The 18,326-nt window shown below is 35.5% G+C and overlaps 1 protein-coding gene across 2 annotated transcripts in view; it reads right to left on the reverse strand.

Annotated features, from left to right (window-relative positions):
* LOC150103869 (ATP-binding cassette sub-family A member 2-like) overlaps positions 1-18,326 on the reverse strand; it is a 975,482-nt gene that overhangs the window by 634,423 nt on the left and 322,733 nt on the right. For both annotated transcript variants that reach the window (XM_090397162.1, XM_090397161.1), the window contains exon 18: positions 9,210-9,414. In XM_090397162.1, coding sequence (XP_090253288.1) covers positions 9,210-9,414 — 205 coding nt within the window. The remainder of the gene's footprint in view (positions 1-9,209; positions 9,415-18,326) is intronic.

The raw sequence follows: 18,326 nt of genomic DNA on the forward strand, positions 1-18,326 counted from the left end.
GGTTATCCAGAGGAAAAGCATTATTGAGGCTTTTTGAACTTCGTAGTGAGTTAATGGACTTCTTGATGTCACATAATTTAGGACAAAATTTTATTGAATTATTAAGAAATTCTTCATGGTTGATGAGTCTTGCGTATCTGGCAGATATTTTTACAAAGTGCAATGAAATTAACTTATCATTACAAGGAAAGAATATTACAATTTTTAATACAAGAGATAAAACTGCATCTTTTGATAGGAAGTTGCAATTCTGGATTTCTACAGTTGAACAGAATAATTTTGATTGTTTTTCCACCTTGCATGAATTTTTGACTGAAATAAATTCAAAAGTAAATGAAGAAATATCTAACGTAATTTTAGAACACTTGCATGACTTGTAATCAACCCTTTTGCAATATTTTCCAAAATCTAGTGAGGACAATTCCTGGGTTCTGAATCCATTTACAGTGACAGCTAAGCCAGGAGGCTTAAGCACAAGTGACTATGAGAATCTAATTGAATTAATTAGTGACTCTGATTTAAAACAAAAATACAAGAAACTGCCAATAAATGATTTCTGGACAAATTTAACAGAAGAGTACCCCAGCATGTCAAAACTAGCTATTCTTGTTTTATTTCCTTTTACAACGACATATTTATGCGAGGCAGGATTTTCATATTATGCTGCAACCAAATCAAAGCCCAGGAACAGACTCGACACTACACCAAATATGAGAATTCAACTTTCTAATATTGTGCCTGATATCAAAAGAATTTGTAATTCAAAGACCCAAAAACATCGGAGTCATTAAGAACTTAATTTGCAATATACGTTTTACTATTTTTATGTGTTTTGTTTTTACTAATTAATATTTGACAATAAATGATTGTTTTTTTCTTAACGCTTAGATTTATTCATTTATTTTATTTATATTTACCTAACCTACAAATCCAGCACACAGAAGAAAATGTCTGCATTCACTCGTAAGTACTTATAATAATATTAAAAATTTTTGGTGATCAGAATGGGATATGTCAATGAAAATCAGCACAAATTAATTTAATGATGGTTTAATTGATGTTTAATTAATTATAAATCATTAATAATTAATTATCAATTATTAATGAATTGATAATTAATGTATTGTATTAATTGATAATATATGTAATGTATTAATTATTAATTAATACATTACAAAATAACCAAGTGTTCCATGAACATTTCAGGATTTGTGAAGTGTTCTGTCGTAGAAAAAGTTTGAGAAACCCTGGTCTACACAGTGTCATATATTCAAAAGGGTGAAATTCCCTACAAATATAATAAGTGGGCACAGCAGCTATTCTGTTCTAAATCTGTTTAGTTGGTTCCAGAGCTATCAAGGCAGATTGAATTCTGGAGGTTTGCCAGTTGAATCCATGATCAGGTACTTATTTGTAGTTCATTCCAGAGTCTTCTCCACCAGTCCTGTGGACCACCATCTGTATTTCTACAAACCAGATGGGAGATCATGAGATAGAGCAGCAAGCTTGAGGTCGGGAGATATCTTGATGTATGGAAAGGTTGATGTTATTTCTGATTTTATTTATTTCTTTGGTGGTAGCTTCTTCTCTTCTGAAGCATGTGGAAAAGGACAGGCAATCATGGAAGACAATCAGACCTTAAGCTACCAAAGGTTTAATTATTTACCATAATTATGGGAGACATTAGACCTGAATTATGCTGAGCTGTGTATTTTCAAGTCTGGTGACTTAAGCTCCAAACTGGTGAGCAATATTCTGTCACTGGGAAGATCAGAGCCAGGTGATGTTCTGAAGGTTAAAAACGTTACAACTCCAGGTTGTGCCCACGAGCTTGTTTATGATATTGCTCCTGGCAAAGATCTGTAAATTAGTGTTTTCCAAATGTTATCAGTATGTGAGGCTACGATCTAGTGTGACACCTAAGTAGCAAGGGTTACTTTCATGGATTAGAGCCTTGTTATAGGAGTTTATTTTTAGTTTTCTGTGGACTTCATAGTTGTTTAAATGAAAACTGAAACTACAATTTTGCTGGAGTTAGGGCATAGTCTCCAAGTTTTGAAGTACAGGCGGTACCTGGGTTACGGACGACCCAACTTACAGTGTTCCTTACCTACAAATAGGCTCCTAAGGCTCCCCACAAGGATAATTAATAATTAAATAATTAAATCAATAATTCGGGAACTAGTTTCTTTCGTGCATGTAAACAATCCCACACTTCGCCACATTATTAAAGCAGCTCTTCCCGTTATTTGAAAGTCAAATTTAAGGGCCTGGGTTACACTTGCCATGTTTGAAAATTGGTTCTTGAACTGTTTTATTCCTGTGGAACATTTGTAAAAGAAAATTCCCTTTAAAATTCTGCTTGTGCTGGACAGTGCTCCTGGACATCCAACATCTTTAGATGACCTTCACCCTAATGTAAAGGTCGTATTTTTACCACCCAACACTGCATCGTTACAACAGCCAAAGGACCAGGGAGTCATTTCTGTATTTAAGGCTTATTACTTACGGTGTACATTCCCGCAAGCAGTGAGGGTTACAGAAGATGATGTGATGACCTCGGAAGAGTTCTGAAAGAATTATAACAGCCATGATGCCATCAAAAACATTGCTGATTCTTGGTTGGAAGTGAAGCAATCAACAATTAAAGGGATGGAACAAACTGTGCCCTCAATTCTGTGATGATTTTCGTGGCTTTACAGAACTGTTTCTATCCATCACAGCTTTTCTGGCTTCAGCAAAGCCAGAAAAGCTGTGGTGGATAGTGACAATGTACTGCAATTGTACATCAATGAAAATGATGTCATTGACTTACTAAAGTCCCATTCACAAGAATTAACCAATGAAAACCTTCATGAGATAGAGAAGCAGCTGATAGAAACACAACATGAAGAATCAGAAGATCCAGAGCCAAGAAAGTTTATGACAAAAAGAATTAGCTGAAGCCTTCTCATTGAAGCAGGATTTGCTAAGATAGAGGAGCAAGATCCTAACATTCAGCAGTTTACAAAGGTTTACCGTGCAGTTAGTGAGAACATCAGCTGATACAAGGTCACTTATGATGAAACAAAAAAGAAAAAGGATGTGCAAACAACCCTAGATACCTTTTGTGAAGAAACCGGCTTCAGTGGTAAGCCCCCTCCCTTTTCAGAAAAAAGCAAATCCTCATTCTCCAGCATCAGGTCCATCCTCAAGCTTTTCTTCTACATATTGTCATAGCTTGATGTTAGATCTATAAAACAGTACTTGTTTTTAAACTCTTTTGGTATCCAGCTTCTGTGTGGGTTGTGAGGACCAGGACATGGTCACAGCAGCTTCTGCCAGGTCTAAACCCAGCTTATTCAAAGGGTAAGATGGCTTTGGAGGAATTCTAGAGAGAATAATCCTTTCAAAAAGTTTGTGAGAAGTGCAGAGCAGTAGTTATTAGGAGTGTCAGTTAACTTGCTGGGTTTTGGAAAGGCTACTATCATGCCAAAGTTTTTGGAGTCATTCATTATTTATTATTGAGAAGAAATTAGACAGGTTTTTACTTTTAGGCCAGGACAAGTAAGAAAATCACAAAGGAGCTTTACCTGTTTCGGTTAGTTTGAGGCCTGCATCAGTTTCATCTAGAGTTACTGGATTGAAATTTGCTATAGATATAGGAAATAATGAGAACTTTTTTTTGGGGGGGGGGGGCATCTGTGGGAAGTCTGAATTTAGGTTTTATGCTAAGATTTTTGCAATACTGTTGCAGGTTTACTTTTCTTCTAGTTCTGCTGGAAGTATTGGTGTGTCTCCCAGTCAACAGAACAGTGACCAAGCCTTTCATCTTGATCTGGTCAAGTTGATGTTGTTGTTTTCTTCATGCCAAAAGCTTTTCAGTCTTCATCCCAGGATCTTGAGAGGACAGAAACCTTCTTAAGGTCATTGGATGAATCATCATTGTCTTAGATGGGTCTGTTGTACATATTCTACCAGAGCTACTTTTGGTTGATTAGCATGGGATGTGTGCAAGTCTTTCTGAATCCTCTGGAAAATCCTGTATCTTTTACCAGTTGCTGTGAGGAGTTCATTGAATCTTTCATAGTTGTCAGCTAAGGTGGAATTATGTTGATGTTGTTTTCAACGAATTCAGTAAATTTTGGCCAATTTGCTTCCCTGAGATCAATCAGTGTATAGGGAAGCTGTTTATTCTGGGTATTATAAGTTCTGTAAAATTTATAAAAATCAACTGGATATAGAATCCAGCATTATTTCAAAGCTGAATACAGAAACTATAAAAGTTTCACATGAAATTTCACCAGAGAGCTTATGGGAATAAGCTCTCTGGTGCTAGCCACAAATTTCATGTGAAACTATAAATGTTTCACATGAAATTTCTCCAGAGAGCTTACGGGAATACACTAGCCACATTTATGAGTTGCCCTAGCCAGACCTTACAGGTTACATGATCGCTCTGCACCAAGCGTCCGTATATTTGTCTCCTATTGGTCCAGTTTTTACGACGCTTGGGCATAGCGATCTCTGGTTAAATTTCATGTGAAACTTTTATAGTTTCTGTATTCGGCTTTGAAATAATGCTGGATTCAATATCCACTTGATTTTTATAAATTCTGCATTGACGAACTGAAGCCTTTTGACTCTTTATTTTAGTAAAAAAGTTCTATTGTAATTAGACAGTTAGTACTTGCTGTGGGGAAAAGGAAGCAGTATTAATAGGTTCAGGTGAGAGGAGTTCTGCCTGTATCAGTGGTGGAGCAGAAGTCAGGGATTAGTTCTGATCACCATCTTCCATATTTGAATGTCCTCTCAGGTTGCTTGCTGTCGTAGAGGTGGAAGTTGTTTGTTAACATCCAGTCTGTCAGTTGCTGGCCTGGATTGTCATCATTATTGTATCTCCATAATATACTGCATGAGCTGAAATCCTTGAGGATGATGCCAGGATGGGGCTGAGGAAGTGCAGAGCTTAGCCAATTTAGTAGGGAGTTGGATAGCTTTTATACATTGTAGATGGAGTTGTGCAGATGGATACCGATAGAAGAGGCACATTGTTAGTGTGCCAGAAGTTCAGAGATGCTTTACAGATTTGTTGTTGCATAGATTGCCAGGCCATGTCTTTCATCAGGTTTATTACTAAGAAGGATGTAGCCATGAATAGTAATATTTTCTTGGGTGATGTGGTGAGTTTCTTGTAGAGCACAATGTCTACTTTGTTCCTACTAAGGATATTATTATTAGTACCTCTGCTTTTGGACTAGTAACTACTCCCAATGTTCAGCTGGAGGATATGTAAGCAATTTCTGATTATTAAACACCATGTTTATGGTGTTTAAAATAATTTGGGGACTGTGGTGGACTTGATGAACATAGTCCTCTGCCTAAGCTGTGGATTAAAACCTTGTTGATCTTGATGACATTCGAGCCAGAATGTCTGCTTTGATGATGTGTGTGTGTGTGTGTTTGCATTTATTTCTGGTAGTGTCAAGGGCACCATCGTTGGCATTTGGACCCTGAAGTGTGGTATTAATAAGAAGTTGCTACTTCCTAGCTGAGGGCCAGTTCAGGCTACCATCGTTCACTCAAGAAGAGGCCATTTCTGACATGGAGCATTGCGTGTTCAGATGCACTTTACCTTGTGGAAAGTTGATGCAGTTGATCTTCTTTGAGTACCTCAGAGGGGAAGAGGCATGCTTATTTAATGGTGGCATGTGGACACCATATCATGTGATCTTAGGGTTCTGCAGCATTTTGGTTTGAGAGGCCATGCCAAACCTTCTCCACCACTTGTGATGACAAAGCCTGGAATTGCTTATTCAGCAGGTTACTCTGCTTGCAGTTGCCCCCCCCATATCTTGAAATGGGATCAACTCTGTCACCTGTGGACCTGTCAAGCTATGGTCAGTTCGGAAGCAGATTTAATTCATAGCTTGTCATAATATGTCATTGTCAGGCTTACTGCACATCTTAATAAAATTTGTAATTAGGAACTCTACAAAAAGTGTTGCATAACTGCAGGTCACTAGAGGGCCGTAAGGTGTGTAGTGTTGATAAGGAACTCTGCAAAAGATAAGTGTATTTTGAGTAATAAAATTTCTTGAATTTTAGTGTTGTACTATTTATTTTTGAGAACAAAGTGTGTCTGCATGATTTTTGGTGTGATTTATTAAATTGTTTGATTTATTATTTATTAAACAAAACACAATGGCAGTACTCACAAGAGCAACCAAGCAGGCATACCGATGCAACTAGCTGAGAGCAAAAATCAAGTGGAATTAACAAAATAGACTTTTCAAAATTGATTCGATGTCATGAGTGTAATGTGTATGCATGGCGAAGTGTAAGGGATGTGCATGTGGAGAAAATGGATGGGAGAGGAGGAAAGGTATGTTTTGTAGTAAGTGTGATATAATATTAGACCACGAAGCAATGAATGGCAAAACAGAGTGAAAAGATAAAAGATGAGGTAAATGAAAGAAACAGAAATGGGGGAATCAATTGATTCCCCCACTTACAAACTAGCCAAGCATTTAGCCAAAGCGCTCTCACACTATACTGGCAATACACCATCACACATAAAAAACTCAGCCCACTTCAAAGCCAGTATAGAAAACCTTACACTCCAACACAATGACATAATGGTCAGTTTTGATGTCTCCTCCCTATTCACGAATGTCCCTCTCAAAGAAACCTTAGAGCTAATCCAAGCTAAATTTCCTCCCGATATCTCAGCCCTATTTCAGTTTACAATGAACTCAGGCTATTTCGTTTGGCAGGAAAAATTCTACAAACAGATAGAGGGGACAGCCATGGGTTCACCACTTTCCCCACCCTTGGCCAACTTTTTCATGGAGATGTTTGAAGAGAAAGCCTTAAACTCAGCCCCACAAAAACCTACCATATGGCTTCGATACGTTGATGATGTTTTCGCTATTTGGCCACATGGCCCGGATTCACTCCTCTCCTTCCTAACACACTTGAACAACCAACACCCTAGAATCAAATTCACCCTGGAAAAAGAGGAAAACAATAACCTCCCCTTCCTAGACACACTAGTCACCCGCCAACCTGATGGAACCTTGGTTTTCTCAGTTTATAGAAAACCCACCCATACAGGCAGATACATTCACCAACAATCCCCCCCCCCTCACAACAATATGGAGTTATTAAAACATTATTCAACAGGGCAAAAATAATCTGTTCTAATGATCAAGCCCTAACCTCTGAACTAAATCACATCCGTGACACTTTCTCAGCCAACGGCTACCCCCTCCAAAAAATCCAAAAAATACTTAACCCAGTTATCCACAACCCACCACCCCCTCCCCCTCACAAAAAAGATTACTATAAATCCATCACTATTCCCTACATCAGAGGCACCTCAGAAAAAATCAATAAAATCTTAAAAAAACATGACTTGACCACTTGTTACAGACCACATAGAAAACTGGCATCCCTTATCCGCTCCACCAAAGACCAACCACTCCCCCTAGACCTACCTGGTGTATACCAGGTCCCTTGCAGCTGTAAACTGTCCTACTTTGGCCAAACAGGCAGGACAGCAAATATCAGAATCTCAGAACACAAGGATTACATCCGATTTCACCAGTACAGCCACTCTGGGCTTGCAGACCACGCTCTGGATACTCGCCACAGAATAAGATGGAAGAAAGCCACAGTAATACACCGCAGCAAGTTCAAGTATGAAAGACTATTCATGGAATCAGCCTCGGCCCTTAGGAACATGCCAAACCTCAACAAATTTGGATGCATGAAACTGCCCCAAATTTGGGAAACTTTTATCAAAAGAACTTCAGCCCAAAGGCCAAGAACTACCAATATAGCCCGCCAGGGGGCACCATCAGGACTTTAGGAAAACGCTAGCGTCCTAGCCTCAGTCTCATTTGTTGTATTAGTACTTGTGTGCACGTGTCTTTTTAGTAAGTTCCCAAGAAGATGGCAACGTAACGTTCGCCGAAATATCGGAAAGTGTATATTAAAGTTTATTTAATCTATATTTCCAGTATACGCTGTCAATTCCTTAAATATTAGTTATCAAGTTTACTCAATCCCTCATATCTTGTTTTTCACATTGGGTACATCCTCCCACTCTTTAAGAAACATATTAACAGGCTACATTTTCTCCTTAATCACTTGCCCACACATGCCATTATGATGTTATAGGTCTTGTGACCTTTCATATGTGCGATCAACATAAATTATTATTATTTTTTTAATTCTGCATATATCATCTGCTCGCTTACCATCTCTGCCTCCGTCTCCCTTCCCAGTGTACTCAAGTTCTAAATTATGTCACAATGATGAGGATGAAATCCATAGCTCATAATATATGGACTATATACTCCACTTGTAATGATTCTCCAATTTTCAGCAACCAATACTCATTCTTCTAGTCATGTATTGAAAGAGCTCCCCCAGGATTTTTTAATGCTTCATTAGCTAACTGCTGCTCATATTGCACTTTTGGTATCCTTACCAAGTGAGTTGACCTTCTCGCCTGCTCTTTGTACTTCTCAGGCTACTGATTATTACCACTCATCTTGTACTGCCACCATAATGCCTTCTTCTTACAAACTCATGCTTTACCTCTTCATACATCCATTTTACCTTCCTTGTTTAAACTTCTGAACTTTGTCATACAATCAGACATTGCCTTGTCAGCTAGTTCATGAATACGGCCAAAGCAGCACTGATTCCTTTCCCTCCAATTCCTCATTCCATGGTACAGCTGCAAGCTGTCTCCTGGGTTTTTGTCATAATCACCAGTCTTATAGTTCCACATAATATCCCTTTCTCATAGAACATGCTCACAAGTGGAGCTCTGCAGGATTCAGTAGTGTGATCTCTACTGCTTAACATTTATGTCAATGACATTGTCACTGGATCATGGGGGGGGGGGGGTATTCAGTTATTTGCAGATGATGTGAAGTGTATAAGGGATATTAGTGAGAGTGCTGATGTTGTGACCCTTCAGAAGGATTTGAATAAGTTGGTCAGGTGGATGAATGAATGGGAATTTCAGTTTAATGCAATGAAATGTAAGATATTGACATTTGGGGTGCACCCATAAAAAGCTGCATACTGTATTGGTGGAACTATACTAGAATGAGAACTACTATCAGTAATGGTGCAGTGGTGAACCTAGTATTTAAAAGACAAATTATAAAAAAAATTACATTAATCAATAAATTTTTAACATAAACAATTACCTGGATGAACACTTTCAATATACCACATCAGCATAAAATATAGAAAGATATCAATTAACATCATAACAATTACAGCCCAGAGATTGAATTCATCATCTTCAACAGGAGATATTCCAATATTAGACCACTGAACACCAACTCCTACCTCTTCATAGAATGCAAAGTATTTAGCACCTAGACCAAATGCTGTAGTAGAAAGCAAGCACTGCAACAAATAACTTGAATTTAGCATTTAATTTCTAATAATTCAGCTAGAATAAAAATAAAGATAAGTTTTTGCACTTAATAATATTTGCATGAAACTGAACAATTTTTCAATTCGAGATTAGTTTAGCCAATCCTTTACAGTAAGAAATATTTTCACTACAGATATATTATTTTATTATACAAGTGCGCTTTCACTGTTATTCATGTGACAGCATCATTAAGGTGAATGTGTACAATAACTAGAAAATGAAAATGAAAATACAAGTGAAAAAAAAGCAACTTATACAACAAAAACAGTTATATTTTAAAACATACACTTCAGAGCAGAGAGTAAACTTATATATGTGTGTGATGCATCCCAAAACTATGAATTTCATAGTTTTTATATGACTAAGTGAAGGTTATTAGCAGAATCAAGATATTTTAAAACATACACTTCAGAGCAGAGAGTAAACTTATATATGTGTGATGCATCCCAAAACTATGAATTTTATAGTTTTTATATGACTAAGTGAAGGTTATTAGCAGAATCAAGATATGAAGCTGCAAGAACAGAAAGGTGACTTCCAAATGTCATGAAAAACGAAATGCATGGTGCATGCTTAAGCTACTATGTGAGCAAACTTTGCAAACAATTTTCCTAGGCACCTTGAAGAGATAAGGAGAGAGGATTATTTTTGAGATAGCACATCAAAGCCACACCAAAATATCTCATACTCATGGGATATAATAAGTAATGGTAGATCATAAAAGGATTGGAAATATCTCAACTGGTTAATAAGAGATGCTGATGTGACATATTACAGCACAGAAGCAATGTCATGAAGTTCAATAAAGTATCATAAAGAAACACAACCTACCTACCTGAAGATGTGTTGGCAATGCATTTTTTTTTCTTTTTTTTTTCCCTGCATAGTATACAACAGTGGTGTTCAACCTTTTTTACTATGCAAGCTACTTTATAATAAGTTATTCAATGATCTACTCTCTTATATAGATCATGTTCCCCCGACCTGATATCTGATTACGCACAAATAAACAACTAAAAACTTTATTTGTGTATTTAAAAATTTATTTATCACTTTTAATTAATTTAATACAACAAAAAAAATAAATATATTGGAATAAAATATTTATTTCTCTATTTTGGAAAACCAAAGTTAGAAAAAACAACAGATTGATTACAAACTCACAAATTACAGGAAATTCTGGCTGATTAAAAAAAAAATAGTTAATGTGAAATTTGGCATTGTTTAGACCTCGCAATATTTTCATAGTCATGTTGATATGAAGAAGTGGCCAATCACAGACAATCATCCAAATGATCATTTGTCATTTGGTTTCTTAATTGATTTTTTATGACGGTCATATTTGAAAAAGTGGATTCTGACAAGTGTGTCGATCCGAAACATAACTGATATTGTGCGAAAAATTTCGCACAATATCAGTTAATATTGTGAATTTTTCATGTGCATACTTCCAAATGACTTCATTGTTTATTGATTTTAAATGTAAACTATTCTGAATGTTTATTATCACAAGTTCTACTTCAGTTTGGTTTATATCAAACAGCCCACTAATTTTATTTGAAATTTCTGTAATGTTCAAGTTTTCTTGAAATGGATTATTGATAAAAGATACAATCATTTCAGTTTTATTAAAATCTTTAAATCTTGAATTTATTTCTTCCTCAACTAATTCTATTTCATGAATAAATTCTTTTAAATCATAGCAAAACATTTCTTGATTTTGTTCAAAAAATTTTAATAAATATGGGAGATGTCTAAATTTACGGTCATTTATATTTTTCTTTAATAAAAGTAAGTATTTTTGGAAAGTTTTTATTGAACTTAACATGTCAATTAAATTTTTATCTCTACCTTGTAACTCTAAATTTAAATTGCTTAATGTCGTACAGAAATCTACTAAAAATGATAAGTGTAGCAACCATCTTTTATCACTCAAATGTGGATAAATATCTCCTTTTTCATCAAGGAAATTTTTTATATCGTTAATTAATACAAGAAATCTTTCTAAAAATTGACTTCTACTGAGCCAGCGAACATTATTGTACAACAGAAGTTCCCTATCATCATCTGCCTGTAATTTAAATAACCGCCGTTGCAGGGCTTTTCCTCGAACAGAATTTACAATTTTAAATGTACTCGTAATATCCAAAACATCTTTTGTGTTTAATCTTTTACTACACAGTACATGTTGGTGAATAATATGGCGGTATATTAAAAATCTAGATATTTGTAATAGTTTTTACATAATAAAATGAAGCTTGATTTATTACCTATCATTGCAGGAGCACCATCAGTAGTAATAGACACAAGTTTAAAAAGCGGAAGTTTGTGCTGTTTCACAACTTCATCAAATGCCGAAAAAATGTCTTCTCCCCTAGTCCTTCCCAATAATGGTATAATTTTCAAAAGTTCTTTACTTGAATAATCTTGAAATACCATGCGAATAAATACCATTAACTGAGCAATATCAGTGAAGTCATTTGATTCACCAAATTGTAATGAAAACGCACTGGTGAATGTCTGACATTAACCTGGCCTGGAAACTTTTTTCCAGCAATTGAAACTCTTCCTTTCGGCAATTTGAAACCTTGTCTGTGGCCTATAAGTAGTCTCTCTCTAGCGACGTCTCGAACCGAGAAGTCCCTTTCTGGAAGTGGGAAACTCCTCTCTCAAGCAATGTGGATCTGGGCAGTCTCTCTGATGGCGACTCCGGACCAGGTGGCCTCCTCTCTGACAGCAATTCTGGAACCGGGAGCCCTTCTGCTTGCTTCTGTCCCTTTTTATTAGGCCTCCTCAGAGACCTCGCATGAAGTTTGGCAACCCCCAAAGAATTGGTATGAGTCTTTCATCTTAAGTTTCAAGTTCGGCACGCCTTTTGTTCTCCTCCGCTTTCTTTTGATTGTAAGTTGCCGGCCATCGGAAAGTTGTTTGAACTCTTTCTGACTGACTTCGGAGATGTTTACATTTAGAGCCTGCAAGCCTTTCTCATACATACAAGTTTCAATAACAATCTTTCTAATGCTGCCACGTACAGCTTCGGCGACAAAAATATTGCCTTTGTTTTTAACATGCTAACATATTCTTATTAAAGCAGTATATACAGTTAGCTTCAAAAGAGTTATTTACAAAAACATCTAATACAAACTATACCGAGACAAACAAAGTTTATTTTTTTACAATGCTCACATGGGACTTAACCTAAGTAAAAAATCAATGTAATGTGCTTTGGAATATTTAAGCTAAAATCGAGTTTTTACACTTTGCTTATAATCGTATTCACTCGGCTCGCTGTTTGACTTCCACTGATCCAAGTTAATTCATTTACCTGGACTTATAAGAAAATGACTGATTTGACAATTTTAACGAAAAACAAATAAACAATAGCAATACCACTTAAAGCAATTTAAAAATAATACAAAATAATGATAAATAAAATATTATGTTTTTAGTTTTAATTAAATTTGTAAGCAAGGAGGAATACACAAGAGATCGATCAAAAATCACTCCACGATCGACGGGTTGAACACCCCTGCTTTAAATTTTTAAAGCTTTTTTGCATTTACCTTTTTTTGTAATATGCAAGCTTTGAGAAAGCCAGTTAGTTACTAGCGAAACCGGTAGGCAATGTGTAAGAACTTAAGCACGTTATAAATATATGGTCTATATAACAATAAGTCTTTATTTTGTAACACTTTATGACCAAAAACATGTACAATTTAAATGGTGTTAGGTTCTATGAACACGTGCTTGTTTATAAGACCATTAAAAATTGGGACTTTTTTTTATAAGACTCTTTTGGTTTTCATTTGACTGATTATAAATTTTTTCCAGGTATTTATTACTAAACTTCAAATTTCAAAAAACTATCAAAGAGCACAGATACACACCACACCAAGTTTTCAATGCCAATGAGACAGTTCTTTGGTGGAAAAAATAACATTTATTTCAAAAGAAAAGAAAATTACAGCAGTTTTAATGCATCAAAAGATGTGCTATGTTGCTATGTGTTGTAGTGCATCAGAAGATAATATGATAAAACTTATACTAATCAAACATAAATTTCTGTGGTTTAGCAGTTCTATGGGAAGTTTTTGGTATTGAGACACATTATGACGTAAATAAAGATTTTAATAAAAATAAGCAATTAAAACCACTAGTTTCATAAGTCATAAGATTTACATCATCAGGAGCACTGGTACAGAAAAGGTTTACACAACAAAAGTCTATTAACAATTAATTACACGTATCATGCTTTAAATTTTCTTGTAAAACAGTTATGATAAATTTATAACATTTTTGTTGGTTGCCAAAGTACTTCATGGCCAGTAATGGCTGTGTGGAATGCTAGGGGCCTGATTTATGCTCTCTTCTTTTTTCAATGTCTTTTACATGTTCAGACATGTGGATCTCTCCCAACCTTCCGGTCTGGCCTACATAACAAATGCCACAAGAGCAATGAATCTCATAGACACCTGTTCTTCTCATGAGGTGATGTGGAAGTTTTGGTGGATGTAGGTATCTTGATATTTTTGGTAAATGTAAAAAAAAGCCACTTTTATGTTGTACTCAAAAAGCAACGCAGCCACTTTGTCTGTGACATTCTTGATGCAAAGCAATGTGATTGTATTCTTGAAATCTTGCTTAAGTATGGGAGTTGCAGGAGATATATTAAGAATTTTTCTCACCGTCTTGGGTTCATAACCATTGAGCACAAGGTTCTGTTTCAGGTAGTGCAATTCTTTCTTCCTTTTAAGTGACATATTATATTGTATGCTCTGTCTAGTAAAGATTTAATTATGCCTATCTTTTGTAATGGATGGTGATGTGAAGTAGCATTTAAAAATCTTCCCATCGTGGTTAGTTTTCTGTAAATGGAAAAGGATAATCTTTTTTCTTCTTCATTTACTTCAACAAGGATATATCAATGAATGGTAATTTTTGTGCTGTTCTAGTTCACAAGCGAATTCTATATTGGAATGTAAATTTTTGGAATGTAAGTTGTTCAGATAATCTTTGAAAGTAATTAACTCATCCCAATGGTTTTGTCTGATTTTTTTTAATGCATTAGTTTCGAAATTTTCCATAAACAGGTTGGCTATGGCTGGAGAAAGGTGGGAACTCATGTCAAGTACTTTTTGTTCCCAATATTTGCCTAAATATGAAAAAAGTGTTTTCCATACAGTGTTTTAATAGACCTACAGTGTCTGTTGAGAAAAGATTTACAAGTAGATCCACTGTCTCATTTCTGGGTACATTGGTGAAGAGACTGACTACATCTAAACTTTATCTGAAGGTTCTGTTAATATCTGTCATCTGTTAATAGGCTTTTGTTATGTAAAACTTTTCTGTACTATTACCCCTGACTTTGTAAGTCTTATGACTTACGAAACTTGTGGGATTTTAATTGCTTATTTTTATCAAACTCTTTAGTTACATCATAACATGGTCTTAATACTGAAAACTTCCCACAAAAATTTTTGTGGGAAGTTTTATAGTTTATGGATCCTCTAATCCTCATGCAATGAAAGAGGCAATTAAAAAACATTATCAGTATATTGAAAAGCAAATAAAAAAAGCATTAAGTAACTGCCGATTTATTTTAAAAATATTTTCTAAATAATTATTTATTCCTATATTTAATAAAATTAAATTTCTGATAGTATAAAAATAAAACGGTGTATTTTTGCTAGTTTTTGGGATGTAACTCCCATCTCCCTTTTTTGTACTGTTCATAGTTCTATATAGTTTTGCACTAAATGAGATTGTATAGGAACTCCCTATGAGGGCTACCTGTATAGTCCCTACAATACATTATCAAGTGGATACTTTCTAAAATGCAATAATGACTGTTACTTTACTTGAAATTTCTTCATGTGAAGGAGTAGGGGTGAAACTCTCTGTGTGTTATAGTAAAGAATCCATTACTGTATAATGCCATATTTCTCTCACCTTAAAAAACACCATGTTAAACAAAGAGAAATGCATATATGCAACAATGAATACAATCTATTCCTTTAACAGTGACAACTTATCTCCAATCTTCAAAACCACATTTCCTAATAGAAAGTCAAATTTCACCTTTGAGCATTAGTCATTGCATTCCTATTACACACAGGTCTCAGTAGAGAAATTTATATATATGTTCACTCAGATATATCAGAGTGTGCCCAACTTAAAATCTTCCTGATAAATGATCCTGGACAGACCATCCAAGACTGCCCATTGCCAGGATCTTCTTTTCTAGATATCCACAGTTTACAATGCATGGTGAATACAATAGCAAGGAAATGAATTCCAGTTTTAATGATCTAGACTCATAGGAAAGTTTAAAAAAAAGACTTATGAAAAGTAGAGTGAAGAATGCAAGAAGAAAAGATAAGAAAATGAATGAAAAGGGCCAGCATCATAAACAGACATGTTTATGATGCTGGCCCTTTTCATGACAAACAGGTATTCCCACACAAAGGGATAAAGATGCACAAAACTTATGCTGCAACTGTCTTCTTTAGATATATGCCTTTCAATGATGATATAGTACTTTGAATCTTTTCTCAAGTAACTGACATTCATCCCATCATTCATAATTTCATACCAGGATGTTTCAATCTTTCAAATATTTTGTTCAATGCAAAAGTTAATGCTACACAACTGATAAAGTGCATAATGGCATATGAGTAAAGGGCAATTTTAATGAAAAATAGTTCTTTATGCAGCATTGTGTTCTTCTGAATGGCTAAATGCTGTTCTTTTAGTTTTATGACGCAAGGGATGCCATATTCGCATATAAATCCAGTATATCCCAGAAAACAAAACAGGTTTAGTTTATTTAAGAATAAAGAGCTAATAAGCTTCATTTCGGCAATGAAAACATTACTTAAATTAAGGGGATATTAAATCCTGCAAAGTTTTAAAACCGAATAAGAAACTCAAAGATCAGAATCAGAGAGTTTCTTGCCGAATATAGTAAACTATAAAGTATCGGCGACACTAGCGTTAGCCAATGCAAGTGATCCTAGTACGTAGTACAATACCGGGCAGCTCGTTGCAAAGGTGGTAAAGTTCTGATCGCTATTCTTAGGTATTTTCCATAATGTAAAAACACATTTCCTAGGAAATGTATGCTGTTATTACATTATGGAGGGAGGTCACTACCCAGACCGGTTTCAGCCTTTTTTGAGGCTTCATCAGTGAGCATATATTTTTGTTTAGTTTTGTATATATTTTGGTTTAGTTTATATTATTCAACTTCATATGTTTGGAAATATATTTTCAGACTGATCTGGTATTTGTGCTATCATAATACTGTCTCGTATGATATTATTATTATTACGTAACACCTCCAAGGAGTCCAAAGACTCATCAAGGGAGGGCCACCTACTCTACAACTTTTCATCAACTACAACTATCCTCTACTGCACCAACACCATCTACTGCCTACCACCACCACTAATATTTCCACAGACAATTATAAACATCCATGCCCACAGTGAGATTCGAACCGGCAGCCTTTCGGCTGGTATATAATATCATATTGTGTTGTTAATGCAAGTAGTGTTAAGGATTTTAAGATTCAGTATGATAAATATGTTGTCAGTTGAATGAACCTCCCACGATGAGTCGGCTGATTCCACGGATGGTGCAATAATAATAATAATAATAATGATAAAATCTTTGCCAGTTTTCAATGGTGTCTTTTAAATAAAGTATTTAAAATGCAAAATGCCAAGAAATTGCATTTTTGTTTAATCCTTTATCTAAGTGTAACCAAGCAAAATTGTAAGTGAAATTTCTTCATGACTAGGCCACTTTTTACATAAAGAGCAATAACTTCACATTAATTGCCTTAGTATCCCATAAAAAATGGCAATGGAACATATCCTTTTGGGTGAGTATAATGTTATGCATTATGGGAAGGATCACTAATCAGACCAGTTTTGACCTTTATTCAGATTTGTCTCATCAGTGGAAATCAAGCCCAAAAGAGATACTAAGGTTGAAATAAGGTCAGGTTATATATATACACACACACACACACACACACACACACACAAAAGTAAGGTCCATTCAGAATTTGCTATGTATATTATTATTATTATTACAGGCGACTCCAAGGCATCCTTAGATTCATTGAAGGGGGGGCCCTAAACACCATGTCAAGAACTATTCAACATTTGCACAGTATCTATCATACTTTGCTTTGTCGTCCAGATCTGCATGCAATAGTCAAGATGGGGTATTATCAAGACTTGATAAAGAGACAATAACCTACTTGTCCTTACACGTCAAAGTATTCTTCAGTAACCAAGTGATCTGATGAGATGCTTCAGCCAATTTTGCTATGTGCTTCCTAAACTTTAACTGCCTATCCACTAACACTCCCAAGTCTCTGGCTTCGTCAATTTCCTGGAGTACAGCAGTTCCACCAATGTGGTATACATTTTGCTATAGGCCAAAATACATAACCTTACATTTTGCCACTTTAAACTGACATCCATTCTCCTTTGCCCAGTCTGCCAATCTATCCAAATCATCCTGCAAAATTTTAACATCACCTATATTAACTATTGCTCTACCCAACTTTGCATCATCATCAAATCCTTTTCTATATCATTAATGAAAAAATTAAAGAGGAGCAGTACAAGAACAGAGTCCTGAGGCATGCCACTAGTCACAGGGCATCTTTTGAATTTTACTCCTGAATAAACTACTCTCTGATATCTCTAAATCAACCACCCTGCTATCCATCTCACCAACCCTATATCCATCCCCATGTGCTGCAGTTTACTTATTAGAATTCCATATGGTATCCTGTCAAAGGCCTTAGCAATATCCAGCAGTATCAGTGTAAACCCATTATCCTTATCCAGTTCAGTTGTCACTG

Source organism: Typopeltis vanoorti, chromosome 8 (assembly GCF_054136105.1).
Source record: "Typopeltis vanoorti isolate ZY-2024b chromosome 8, IOZ_Tvanoo_1.0, whole genome shotgun sequence".
Taxonomy (NCBI): domain Eukaryota; kingdom Metazoa; phylum Arthropoda; class Arachnida; order Uropygi; family Thelyphonidae; genus Typopeltis; species Typopeltis vanoorti.